General features: G+C 48.7%; 2 protein-coding genes and 1 non-coding gene across 12 annotated transcripts in view; 2 read left to right on the forward strand and 1 right to left on the reverse strand.

The window, feature by feature from the left end:
- Positions 1-9,894, reverse strand: TSSK4 (testis specific serine kinase 4). 8 transcript variants are annotated; one of them, XM_069595666.1, is made up of 6 exons: positions 9,215-9,837; positions 4,126-4,349; positions 3,894-3,988; positions 1,740-1,954; positions 947-1,328; positions 1-290 (listed from the first exon to the last, which is right to left on the reverse strand). In XM_069595666.1, exons 3-6 carry the CDS (start codon positions 3,930-3,932, stop codon positions 108-110), a joined length of 819 nt encoding a protein of 272 aa, XP_069451767.1. In that variant the 5' UTR covers positions 3,933-3,988; positions 4,126-4,349; positions 9,215-9,837; the 3' UTR covers positions 1-107. The 8 variants fall into 8 exon arrangements, 7 of the variants coding, with proteins under 7 accessions (XP_069451767.1, XP_069451769.1, XP_069451770.1 ...); XM_069595668.1 differs by lacking the exon at positions 3,894-3,988 and having other exon boundaries at positions 947-1,310; positions 4,100-4,349; positions 9,215-9,894; XM_069595669.1 differs by lacking the exon at positions 3,894-3,988 and having other exon boundaries at positions 947-1,310; positions 9,215-9,880.
- On the forward strand, positions 5,911-6,017 carry LOC138444508 (U6 spliceosomal RNA). Its single transcript, XR_011258525.1, has one exon. It is a non-coding gene; the product is annotated as a U6 spliceosomal RNA (small nuclear RNA).
- TM9SF1 (transmembrane 9 superfamily member 1) overlaps positions 9,821-13,044 on the forward strand; it is a 5,626-nt gene continuing 2,402 nt past the window's right edge. Inside the window, exons 1-4 of one of the 3 annotated variants that reach the window (XM_069595639.1) lie at positions 9,821-10,039; positions 10,576-10,937; positions 11,675-12,293; positions 12,576-12,761. In XM_069595639.1, the coding sequence (XP_069451740.1) occupies positions 10,593-10,937; positions 11,675-12,293; positions 12,576-12,761 (1,150 nt within the window). In that variant the 5' untranslated portion in view covers positions 9,821-10,039; positions 10,576-10,592. Of the gene's footprint in view, positions 10,040-10,065; positions 10,272-10,560; positions 10,938-11,674; positions 12,294-12,575; positions 12,762-13,044 lie in introns of those variants that run through there. The other 2 variants (XM_069595637.1, XM_069595638.1) reach the window with 2 other exon arrangements.

The following is a 13,044-nucleotide window of genomic DNA, read 5'->3' on the forward strand; positions in this document are numbered from 1 at the left end:
TGAAACTAAAACAGAATGAGATTTAATTATTTTTGGTATAAAAGATTTTTATCCCCAGACCCTCCTGCTTTGCTCCTCTTTCAACCCCCCTCCCCCCTCTGCCACTTTCAGGTACTGATTTCCAAGGACTGGTGACGATTAGTGGTGCTGGGGGGCTGGCACATGGCCTCGAGTAGCCTGATCTCATGGGTGGGTTGCTCAGGCTGGAACTTCAGCACCCAGGGATCCTTGATGATGTCCAGGATGGTGGCACGCTTGGTGGCTTGGCGTAGCGTCTGGAGGATCAGGTTCTAGGGCAGGGGAGAGAGAGGTCTTGGCTGAGCTGGCCCCCTACTGTGCCACACAGGCAATGAGCAGCTGGACCTAAGGAAGAAGCAGGATAGCCCATCACACCACTCTGGTGAAAGGGAGTATGGCCCTGACTTTACCCTTAAAAGCCTCCTGTCTTCTGGCCTAGAGATAGAGACTGCTGCTGCTAAGTCGCTTCAGTCGTGTCCGACTCTGTGCGACCCCATAGAAGGCAGCCCACCAGGCTCCTCTGTCCCTTGGATTCTCCAGGCAAAAACACTGGAGTGGGTTGCCATTTCCTTCTCCAATGCAGGAAAGTGAAAAGTGAAAATGAAGTCGCTCAGTCATGTCCGACTCTTAGCGACCCCATGGACTGCAGCCTACCAGGCTCCTCTGCCCATGGGTTTTTCCAGGCAAGAGTACTGGAGTGGGTTGCCATTTCCTTCTCCAAGAGATAGAGACTAAAACCTGCTTATCATTCATCCCAGGTGCAAGCCCAGGGGTTGGCCCTTTAAGCCCTCCCTGCCATTCTAGGGCAGAGAGTGGGCGTGAGATGGCCCTGGTGGCGAGGAGCCTTCCCCTGGATCAGGAGGTCTAGGTTGGGTATTCCTTCCCTATGGGGCACCCAAGGCTTCAGCCCTCGTAGGGGAGCCAGCACCTTGCACTCCTGGGAGATGGCATAGTTAGGTGGAAAAGTGACCTCCTTCTGAGTCTCTTTCAGCAGCTTCTTGAGATTGGTGTCATCAAAGGGTAAACGGGCAACCACCAGAGTGTAGAGGATGACGCCCATGCTCCAGGTGTCAGACAGGAAGGGGTTGTAGGGCAAGCCTAGCAAGATCTCCGGGCAGGCATAAGCAAAGCTGCCACAGTAGGTCTGGCTGAGGTGGCTGAAGCAATTCACTTGGCGGTAAGAAGGGCTATTCCGCACAGACTGGTTAGAAGGCACCATCTTGGCGAAGCCAAAGTCCGATATCTTCACATTCTCCCGCTTGTCCAGCAGCAGGTTCTCCAACTTTAAGTCCCTACCAGCAGCAGAAAGGCTGGGGGTCAGGAGAGGGCTTAGTATTAGACTGGGAGCTGAAGGGCCAGGGGTCAGAGGCTAGAAATGAGGACAGGCAAAGGGAGAGAGATGCCAATATGAGGACACAGGGCAGAGAGGAAGGAAAGCCAGGGAGTTGTGAGCAGAACCCAAAGGGGAGAGGATGGCCACTAAGGACTGCTGGGAGCTTACCATCACTTTTCATAAAGTGCTCTGCTCACAGGGGGCACTTAATATATGTTCTTAAAAAAAAAAAATGTTCTTGATGAGACGATTAAAGTGGATGAATGGGCCTAGATATTCAGGAAGGAGATCAAGGAGGGGAGGGTGAGGGAAAGGGGGCAGAAAGTAGGAGACATGCATAAAACCCCCTGGAGCCCAAAGGCCCCAGTCTGAGTGGCAGCGCCCTCACCGGTGCACGATGCCTTTGCTGTGCAGGTAGGCGATGCCCAGGGTCAGCTGGGAGAACCACTTTCCAGCAAGGGGCTCAGAGCAGGCCCCGTAGCGCTGGATCCACTCAAGAACGTCACCACCCTGAGCCAGCTCCAGAATGATGTAGACCCGGGATGTGGTCTCGATGGCCTGATAGAAGTTGATGAGATACTTGTGCCGCAGGACCTTCATCACCTGGCTCCAGAAGAGGGACCCATCAAACCCAGGCAGGGAGCTGTGCTCCAGCCCTCCTCCTCTCCCACTGCTGCTTTTTTAGAACTCTGCAACAGAATCAAACCCCAGAGGGCTGGTGGCCTATGGACAAACCTTGTGTTTTGTACTCTTACTTTTGGAGTGTCTGAAGGTGAGGTGGGAAGAAACTTAAATTTTCCTAGCTGCCTAGTGAGTCATTCAGTTGTGGTTTAGTGGTTTCTGGCTCCACCCCCTCCTAACCGTACCCCTTTTGCGAACCATTAAGTATCTTGCTATCAGTGCCCTCTTCTAGACCCCTTTCCAACCTGTATCTCACGGGGCAGGAACTTGTTAAGATAGTCCTCAGACGCCTTCTTCTTCGAGATGATCTTGACAGCCACCATGACCTTCTGCTTGGTGTAGTAAGCCTCATACACTGTCCCATAGGAGCCATTGCCAATGACTTTGCCCACTTCATAACCATACTCCTCCATGACAGAGCGGTAGGCTGAGGTGGGTGGTGCTTCCACGTCTCCCTTCCCCATGGTGTTGGGCTTGTTGAGTGCAGAGAGCTTTGCTACTTAAAAGCCTCCTGTCTGCCTAGAAAGCCAACACCTTAAGCTGCTGTAGGCTAGGGTACCAAAGTGAAGTTAAAGTCTCCAAAAGCTTGCCTATGCAGTCACACAGGTCTGGGATGCTGGGCTCAGCTCTCCACTAGGAACTTGGAAGGGGAAGAAGGGAGAAGCAATTATTTTTGTCTACACTGGCTGTTGTTACTTCTTTCTCCTCTTGGTTACGGAACTCCCCAAGGTCCCATGTTCTGCACACATCATAATTCACCTTCTATCCACCACTGGCCACAAGGCTTGAGAGGAAATGCAGTTTCATTGCTGGAAATTATCCCTTTGTAATCGGGTGAGACTCATTCCATGGATCTGGTCCTTTCAACCAGTCATGTTTATTGAGTACCTGCTATGTGCCAGGCAGTGTGTGGCATCCTGGAAGAAAATTACCAGTCAGACCAATAGAGACCCTATGCTACTAGTGTTTGTAATCCAGCATGAGAAACACCTGAGTGTGAGAATATTCCAGAGAATGGTAAGGTATTGTAGAAGCATGTTCTAAGGAATCTAAAATATTCTTTTTGTGGAGGTGGCTTTTCTTTTTTAACAGATTGAGCTGGACTGACTTGGATAGTTCATCTGGTGACATCTCAACTAGGCTGGTTTGTTTCTGCATAAGTGAAGTGAAGTGAAAGTCGCTCAGTCGTGCCCTACTCTTTGTGACCCCATGGACTATACAGTCCATGGAATTCTCCAGGCCAGGATACTGGAGTGGGTAGTCTTTCCCTTCTTCAGGGGATCTTCCCAACCCAAACCCAGGTCTCCCGCATTGCAGGCAGATTCTTTACCAGCTGAGCCACAAGGAAAGCCCAAGAATACTGGAGTGGGTAGCCTATCTCTTCAAGGATCTCCCCAACCCAGGAATCGAACTGGGGTCTCCTGCATTGCAGGCGGATTCTTTACCAACTGAGCTATGCATATCATGTCATTATTCAGTAGACTAGCTCAAGTTGCCTTACACAGTTTGCACTGAATTCCAAGTGAAAAAAAAAAACAAACCAGAAGCTGCATGACCAATTGAGGCCTAGGCTCCAAAATTTAAAAAAAAAAATCACTTCCATACCTTTATATGAATAAAGACAGGTACAAGGATCACTCGGATGTATGGGGTGGGGCTGGAGATGCCTCTTAACCTTGAAATGCACACTTATCTTGCCTTCCATGACCCTGGACTCGTTTTCCTTACATCCAGCCAGCCATTCCCCAGGATTCAGTGGAGCCTCTCCCACCATCCATCCCTGTAACAGAACCTTATTTCTGTTATTTCTCCCTCTAGTCCTAATAGAAATAAGTTTCTGTTACAAGCCTTATTTCCTGACCTTAACATCCTTCCTAAGGATCTCATCAAGACCCCTCATTTCTTCACTGATGACTCCAGCAAGCCTTCTGCTCCTCTCCCGTTGGTGTGTTCACCCTGAAATCCAGGGAATAAATCTGATTTTGTTCCCACAATTCAGTGTCTCCCCATTCTCCTTAGGATCAACTTGAAATTCTTTTATGTGACTTCAAATTTGACCCCACTTGCCTCTCCAGTTTTCTGTTGTAACATACGTGCAATGTTCCAGCCAAACAACCGCTTCTCCTCCGTTCTGGCAGCCTGTGGCTCTCTCCAGGGCTTAGCTGATGTGCTGTTTCAGGGAAGCCTTTACTGGATGCTCAGGACCAGATCAGACGCCCCTCCCTCCTGAGCGCTCCCGTGGCTCCAGTGCTTTTTCTAATGCAGCACCTGTGATTTTTCTTGCTTGCCTCTCCCACTAGGCTGTAAGGAAGGTCAGCTGATGAGAGAAGGGGCATGAAGTCAAAGATCTGAGAAGAAAGGCTTGTGGAGAATGGGAGAGAGCTGACTGGGAAAATGGACACCGGGCAGCACTGACGGTCCCACTATCGGAAAACCCAGCTTATGGACACAATCCTAACACAGTGTAGTGTTGATTCTTTTAGCATCCTGGATATTGGTGCTCGAACATTAACAGACAAGCTGACCCAAGATTAAGATTTCACTTGGCAGCTGCAGTGAAAGGATAATGGGAGATAATCAAGAACTCAGGCAAGAAGGTGGCTAAAGACCTAAGTTGTGTGGGTTAGGAAGACAAGCGAGAAAAAGGCCACAGGGCAGAGGGAGGGGTTGCAGGTCTCTGTGAAATGAAACGAGGCTGGTGGGAAAGACAGAGGAAGAGAGGTTATCTGGGTTTAAGATGGGGGGGCGGCGGTGGGGATGGCACACGAGGAATAACACACATAAGGGAAGAATCAAATTTCTTTTATCTTCCATCCTCCAAAACAAAACTTTCAACAGATTATGCCATAGGCTACTGGTAAATTCTCATTTATTGACAACCCTGCTGGCTACTGGTAAATTCTCATTTATTGACAATCCTGCTGGCAGGGTGGCTGAAAGTCCTGTTGGAGTCAGATCTACATCCTCAGTCTATCAACACGAGCAGCTGTCCAGGACACACCACGGTAAGGAGGCTCACCCAGCCCTGCCTGTCTTCTGCTCCCCTGGACAGGCAGCTTGGTGGCACCTCTGTTCTTATCATGTACAGTAGGTAAATCAGTTCATGCAAGGAATGTGTATTAAGCTGCCTCAGTCGCTCAGTCATGTCTGACTCTTTGCGAACCCATGACTGCAGCACTCCAGGCTTCCCTGTCCATCACCAACTCCCAGAGCTTGCTCAAACTCATGTGCATTGAGTCGGTGATGCCATCCAACCATCTCATCCTCTGTCAGCCCCTTCTCCTCCTGCCTTCAATCTTTTCCAGCATCAGGGTCTTTTCTAATGAGTCAGCTTTTCACATCAGGTGGCCAAAGTATTGGAGCTTCAGCTTCAGCATCAGTCCTTCCAAAGAATATTCAGGACTGATTTCCTTTAGGATTCACTGGTTTGATCTTGCTGTCCAAGGGACTCTCAAGAGCCTTCTCCAACACCACAGTTCAAAAGAATCTATTCTTGGTGCTCAGCTTTCTTTATGGTCCAACTCTCACATCCATACATGATTACTGGAAAACCATAGCTTTGACTAGATGGACCTTTGTTGGCAAAGTAATGCCTCTGCTTTTTAATAGGCTATCTAGGTTTGTCATAGCTTTTCTTCCAAGGAGCAAGCATCTTTTAATTTCATGGCTGCAGTCACCATCTGTAGTGATTTGGGAGCCCAAGATAATAAAGTCTGTCACTGTTTCCATTAAGTTGCCTACTGTATACAAAAACACTGCTAGGTTGTGCTTGCTAAGGATTTATCCTTTGCTAAGGATACCAAAATGGATAAATTATAATCCCCCTGTGAGGAGTTAGCAATTACCAAGGGAGACCGACACATAAGAAGTTAATGAAAGTGCTCGCTTCGGCAGCACATATACTAAAATTGGAACGATACAGAGAAGATTAGCATGGCCCCTGCGCAAGGATGACACGCAAATTCGTGAAGCGTTCCATATTTTTATGGAAACAACCTAGATGTCCATCAGCAGATGAATGGATAAGAAAGCTGTGGTACATATACACAATAGAGTATTACTCAGCTGTTAAAAAGAATTCATTTGAATCAGTTCTGATGAGATGGATGAAACTGGAGCCGATTATACAGAGTGAAGTAAGCCAGAAAGAAAAACACCAATACAGTATACTAACACATATATATGGAATTTAGGAAGATGGCAATGATGACCCTGTATGCAAGACAGGGAAAGAGACACAGATGTGTATAATGGACTTTTGGACTCAGAGGGAGAGGGAGAGGGTGGGATGATTTGGGAGAATGACATTCTAACATGTATACTATCATGTGAATTGAATCGCCAGTCTATGTCTGACGCAGGATGCAGCATGCTTGGGGCTGGTGCATGGGGATGACCCAGAAAGATGTTCTGGGGAGGGAGGTGGGAGGGGGGTTCATGTTTGGGAATGCATGTAAGAATTAAAGATTTTAAAATTAAAAAAAAAAAAAAGAAGTTAATGAAATAGTACAGTGAGATAAAGTTCTATAAACAAAGTCTGAAAGGAGACGCAAGAAGGTGGCATTTGTACTGTTCAAAAGAAAGTTAAGCAGGGAATGGTGGATTGAACAGTATAGGCAGAAGGAACTATATGAAGCTTGCAGGCCTGAGAAAATAAGACATTCAAGATTTCAATTTAAATACAGGATAAGGTTCCAGAGGGGAATGTACCTGCAGAAGTAATTTAGATCCAGGTCTGAGAGGCCTAATATGCCAAGTTTTTTTTTTTTTTTTCTCTGTCCTATGTACTTAGGGTTAAATTTTGGTATGCATCAAAATCAGAGCTTGTTAAAAAATACTGATGCCCAGTAATGTCCTCCCCAAGATCCTGATTTGGGAGGAGACCCAGGTATCTCTGTTTATAATAAGTTTCTAGCTGAACCTGATGCATACTGAGATTTAAGAACTGTTGTTGCAAACTAGTGAATTTACTTTTTTTTTGTCGCACTTCGAGGCATGTGGGATCCTAGTTCCCCAACCATGTTCCAGGCATTGGAAGCAAGAAGTCTCAACCACTGGACTGCCAGGGAAGTCCCAAACTAGTGAATTTAACAAAAATAAGCAGACTCACAGATTAAAAAAACAAACGAGTGGTTACCAGTGAGGAGGGAGAGAGGGACAATATAGAGGTGGGGGAATGGGAGATACAAATTACTGCGTGTAAGATACACTCAAGGACGTACAACATGGGGAATACAGATAATATTCTGTAATAACTAAATGGAAAGAAAGCTTTAAAAATCGTATTAAATTTTTTTAAAAAAAGAATCACTGTTGCTGGAAATAGGACATCTTTAAGATTAAAAAAAGAAAAAAAACTTGCAGCAACAGTGTGGAAAATAGATACAAAGGGAGAGATGACCAAGAGAAAAGCAAGGTGGCTGTCAACTTAGTTGAGGGGATAGGGCCAGCACCAAAGCAGGACGGAAAGTAGTTTGGAAGATACTCGAGAGAAAAGCAGAGGAATCCTGGTGGCACTGATCTTATTGGGGGTGAGGAGGGAGTGACTGTTAACTGTGAAAGAGGCCCAGGTTTAGAGACCAGGAGGTTGTCACATAGAAGATTATTCCAAAGCCACTCTACGTGACTTTTCTAATTACAAAACTCACTGTCTAAAAATCTCAACCCCTACATCCTGGAACCTCACCTCCTCCTGCAGGGAGGGAGGGAGTAAATGAAGGACTTCTCAAGCCAGAAGTCACTTAACACTTTCCACTTTCTTTACTCGAGTAAAAGGAACCTTAAGTTGTTCCCAAGCGGCCAAAAATAGTCACCGACCCTAGGTCTGATCTCCATAGGAACTTCCCTAATGACCAGATCCCTAGACAGAATAAACTTTTCTAGAATAATCTGCAATACAAAATTAAAAGATGCTCAAACACATACCAAGAACTTCCAGATGTTCAAGCTGAATTTAGAAAAGGCAGAGGAACCAGAGATCAAATTGCCAACATCTGCTGGATCATAGAAAAAGCAAGAGAATTCCAGAAGAACATCTACTTCTTGCTTCATTGACTACTCTAAAGCCTTTGACTGTGTGGATCACAACAAACTGTAGAAAATTCTTCAAGAGATGGGAATACCAGACCACCTTACCTGCCTCCTGAGAAGACTATGTAGGTCAGAAGCAACAGTTAGAATTGGACATGGAACAACAGACTGGTTCCAAACTGGGAAAGGAGTACAAGGCTGTATATTGTCACCCTTCGTATTTACCTTATATGCAGAGTACTTCATGCGAAATGCCAGGCTGGATGAAACTCAAGCTGGAATCAAGATTGTCGGGAGAAATATCAATAACCTCAGATATGCAGATAACACCATCCTTATGTCAGAAAGCGAAAAGGACTAAAGAGCCTTTTGATGAAGGTGAAAGAAGAGAATGAAAAAGCTGGCTTAAAACTCAACATTCAAAAACTAAGATCTTGGCATTCAGTCCCATCACTATGGCAAATAGATGGGGAAACAATGGAAAAGTGACAGACTTTATTTTCTTGGGCTCCAAAATCACTGCAGATTGTGTCTGCAGCCATGAAATTAAAAGATGCTTGCTCCTTGGAAGAAAAGTTATGACCAACCTAGATAGCATATTCAAAAGCAGAGACATTAGTTTGCCAACAAAGGCCCGTCTAGTCAAAGCTATGGTTTTTCTAGTAGTCATGTATGGATGTGAGAGTTGGACATAAAGAAGGCTGAGCACGGAAGAACTGATGCTTTGGAACTGTGGTGTTGGAGAAGACTCTTGAGAGTCCCTTGGACAGCAAGGAAATCAAGCCAGTCAATCCTGAGGGATATCAATCCTGATAACTCATTGGAAGGACTGATGCTGAAGCTGAAGCTCCAATACTTTGGCCACTTGATGAGAAGGGCTGACTGATTAGAAAAGACCTTGATGCTGGGAAAGACTGAAGGCAGGAGGAGAAGGGGCGGACAGAGGATGAGATGGTTGGATGGCATCACTGACGCAATGGACATGAGTTTGCGTAAGCTGCAGTAGACGGTTAAGGACAGGGAAGCCTGGTGTGCTGCAGTCCATGGGTTCGCAAAGAGTCATACACGACTGAGCGACTAAACTACAACAAACACATACACACAGGTAAATAAAAATAAAAACATCGATCAAGGCATGTTAAGATGCTTTACCTGCAATTAATAATAAGCGTCAGGCTGCCCAACTCACGGGGTAAAAAACTCGATCTCTTTGCCTGCCTCTGCACCAGACCTGGCCCAGGCCTGCCTATTGTCGGACACAGGACGGTCACTATACAGTCAAGGAGGCCTCCAGTACAGCCTCGGGAAGATACTTTTATTTACGTATTTGGTTTTTGGCAAGAGGCCATTTATGACTGTTGGCAGAGCAGCCGTGAGGTGAGATCCGACTCTAGGGCCGTTGTACGGGCTGTGTCCTCGCTGTCCTAGCACAGCAACGCCCAAAGCCTCATCCTCGTCCTCGGTGGGAACCTTGAACCGCCTCTCGGGACTCGACCTGAGCGCTCGGCGGCGAGTCCCGTTGGTTCAACCGGCAAACTCTTCGGGCATCCACTAGGCGTGGGCTAGCTGCCCCCGGGATCCGGACGGTCACTAGGTGCGCGCGGCGGGTACTGCTCTTAGGCGTCCAACCCCAAAATTCCTGAGGAGAGGGGACCGGACTGTCGGCGATTCTTATCCAAAAAAAGGTGTTTGTGTCCTCGTAGCGAGGTCTCAACCGCAACCCCTCCGCGGGAAACAGGACAGCGTAGCAGCGGCTTCAGCCGGGGGCGTGGCTCGCTCCAAGCTCCAGGACAGGAGTTTTCCGCGGGGCTGAGGTCCCCGCGGGCGAAGGCGGAAAGGGAAAGATTGACGTGTCCCGAGCTGCCCTTTCGATTGCCCGGAGGGCCCCGCGTCGGGCGACGCACTAGCGGAGAGTCGCTGGGTCTGCAGAGGTGGGCCGAGCCTCCAGCCGTAGAAAGTTCCTCCGGCAGCACTGAGGTGAGCCGAGCGCGACGTTTTGCGGTGCGGCCGCAGCCGCTGTGATCAGGCACCGCGGCGGCCAGCCCCGTGGAGGTCGGTCCTCAAGTCCTCTCCAGGCACCCCGCTAGCGCGCCGCTCTGGGGGAGACCCCGGCCGGAGCGCAAGAGCGGCTACGGGGCCGCAGAGGCCTCCTCGGCCAGCCCTTCCCGCGTGGAGAGCACCACAGGGCTGCAGCGGGAAGGTGCCGGAGGTGCGGGGCCGCGTGGCGTTGCCATGGAAATGGGCTGGTGGGGCTCGCGGGGAGGTCCCAGGCAGGCGGGCTGCTAGAGGGGGGACCCCAGGTTCAGAGGACTACAAGAGCAGAGGCGGAACCTAGTGTTCGGGCTAGAGAGACTTGGTGTGGTGTGGCGGTGGGGTCGGGGGGTGGTGGCCTCCCGAGGGATGAGAGGAAAGGCCAAGGGGAGGAATTGGAGCCATCGGCTTCAGTTCGAAGAACCTGACCTGGGGCGTCATTTGATCCCTGGTTCCCATAACTGCAGGACTCCCTCAAACAGGTTCCGCTGCCTTAAGGATGACAGTCCTAGGGCACCCTCGAAGTTGGAGCTGCCGGTGGTGGCCGCTCCTGCTGCTGCTGCTGCTCACAGGCCGTGAGCCGGGGGTGGAAGCTGTGACACACTACAAGGCCGGCGACCCCGTCATTCTGTATGTCAACAAAGTGGGACCTTACCATAATCCTCAGGAGACTTACCACTACTATCAGCTTCCAGTCTGCTGCCCTGAGAAGATACGCCACAAAAGCCTCAGCCTGGGCGAAGTGCTGGATGGGGACCGAATGGCAGAGTCTCTGTACGAGATCCGCTTTCGGGAGAATGTGGAGAAGAGAGTTCTGTGCCACATGCAGCTCAGTTCCGCACAGGTCAGCCTCTCCACAGTGACTGGGACTCAGCCCACCCTCCCAGGACCTTGAGTTTATGGTTTTCAAAGCACCTGTATGGAAATGATCTGATTTGATTCTAACTACAACTTTATGTGACAGGCAGGACAGTTGGTTGATACAAAAACATCCTTGCTCAGAAGTAACTTTTTTCGAGACTACATAGATGGTGGATTGCAGAGTTGATATGAGAGCCCAGGGCTCCTGACTCGAAGCTTCTCTGTTGGTCGTAAGGTCCCAACTCCTACGTAGTCATTTTTTTCCATTCCTACCTCTCAGCTATGTTAACTGGTTCCTTTACACTCTGTTTTGCCTGTCATGCTGTTTTCTTCAGCGATTCCTATCTTAGGGCATTTTCCCTTGGTCTACTCTAGGCCTTCCTACACCTTCTCCCTCTCCTTCTAGGCCTTCATCCTGACAAATCATACTTGTTCATTTAGGAGAATCACAACATACTAGGGTCTGATCCAGTGGCTCTCAGCAGAGGGGTTTTGTCTCTCAAGGGACATTTGGCGATGTCTGGAGATATTTTTGATTGTTGGGATTGGGGGATGCTGCTGACGTTTAGTGAGAAGCTAGGGATGGAGCATCTTACAGTGCGCAGCGCCCCAACAACAAAGAAGCCTCTAGCCCAAAATGTCATTAGTGCTGAGGCTGAGATCCTGCTCTAATCCATTGCTTGGGGAGGCCTTGTCTGACTCCTGACTTGCTCTCTGTAGGTGGAACAGCTACGCCAGGCCATTGAGGAACTATATTACTTTGAATTTGTGGTGGACGACTTGCCAATCCGTGGCTTTGTGGGCTACATGGAGGAGAGTGGCTTCCTGCCTCACAGCCACAAGATAGGACTCTGGACCCATTTGGACTTCCACCTAGAATTCCATGGAGATCGAATTATATTTGCCAATGTCTCAGTGCGGGACGTCAAGCCCCACAGTTTAGATGGGCTACGACCTGATGAGTTCCTAGGCCTTACCCACACCTACAGCGTGCGCTGGTCTGAGACGTCAGTTGAGCGTCGCAGTGACAGGCGCCGTGGTGATGATGGTTTCTTTCCCCGAACACTGGAAATCCATTGGTTGTCCATCATCAATTCCATGGTGCTTGTGTTTTTACTGGTGGGTTTTGTGGCTGTTATTCTCATGCGTGTGCTTCGAAATGACCTGGCTCGGTACAACTTGGATGAAGAGACAACCTCTGCAGGTTCTGGTGATGACTTTGACCAAAGTGACAATGGCTGGAAAATTATCCATACAGATGTCTTCCGCTTCCCTCCATACCGTGGTCTGCTCTGTGCTGTGCTTGGTGTGGGTGCCCAGTTCCTGGCCCTTGGCACTGGTGAGGTGATAACAGTTAATCAGGGATTTCTCTCAAGGGGTAGCACTAAGTAGGTGGTTTGTTCAGAAAAAGATCTGCAGATCTTTTCTGTCCAAGGTGAGGGGCAGACCTAAGGGGTGGTGGGATGGCTCTAGCAAGGATGCATATATTCTGTTGTGGGTTTTCTGGACAACAGAACTGGGGGATATTGGAAGCCCTGGGTCTGGGAGAAAGGGGGCTGGCTGATCTCTCTGAAGTGGGATAAGTGAGATCTAACACAGGCTTTCCACTACCACCCTGCAGGCATTATTGTCATGGCGCTGTTGGGCATGTTCAACGTGCACCGTCACGGGGCTATTAATTCAGCAGCCATCTTGTTGTATGCCCTGACTTGCTGCATCTCTGGCTACGTGTCCAGCCACTTCTACCGGCAGATTGGAGGCGAGCGCTGGGTGTGGAACATCATTCTCACCACCAGTCTCTTCTCTGGTATGACTGCCTGTTTCCTGGTGGGCCAATTTAGGAACTTAGAACACATTGTGGAATGAAAATAGGCAAAAAAAAAACCCACTAAAAAAAAACATTCAAAAGACAAAAGTGCATTTTTTTCCATAGTTAAAAATGATTAAGCCTTTAAAATGTTCTGCTGCCCCACTGCTAAGTCGCTTCAGTCGTGTCTGACTCTGTGCGACCCCATAGATGGCAGCCCACCAGGCTCCTCTGTCCCTGGGATTCTCCAGGCAAGAACACTGGAGTGGGTTGCCATTTCCCT

The sequence above is a fragment of the Ovis canadensis genome, chromosome 7 (assembly GCF_042477335.2).
Source record: "Ovis canadensis isolate MfBH-ARS-UI-01 breed Bighorn chromosome 7, ARS-UI_OviCan_v2, whole genome shotgun sequence".
Classification (NCBI taxonomy): Eukaryota; Metazoa; Chordata; class Mammalia; order Artiodactyla; family Bovidae; genus Ovis; species Ovis canadensis.

Coding starts and splice junctions, on each gene's coding strand:
- TSSK4 (XM_069595663.1), bottom strand. CDS start 2,496: ATGGGGAAGGGAGACGTGGAAGCACCACCCACCTCAGCCTACCGCTCT. Junction 1,955..2,277: donor TCCTGCCCCGTGAGATACAG/GTTGGAAAGGGG, acceptor TTCTGGAGCCAG/GTGATGAAGGTCCTGCGGCA. Junction 1,311..1,739: donor AGCAAAGGCATCGTGCACCG/GTGAGGGCGCTG, acceptor TGCTGCTGGTAG/GGACTTAAAGTTGGAGAACC.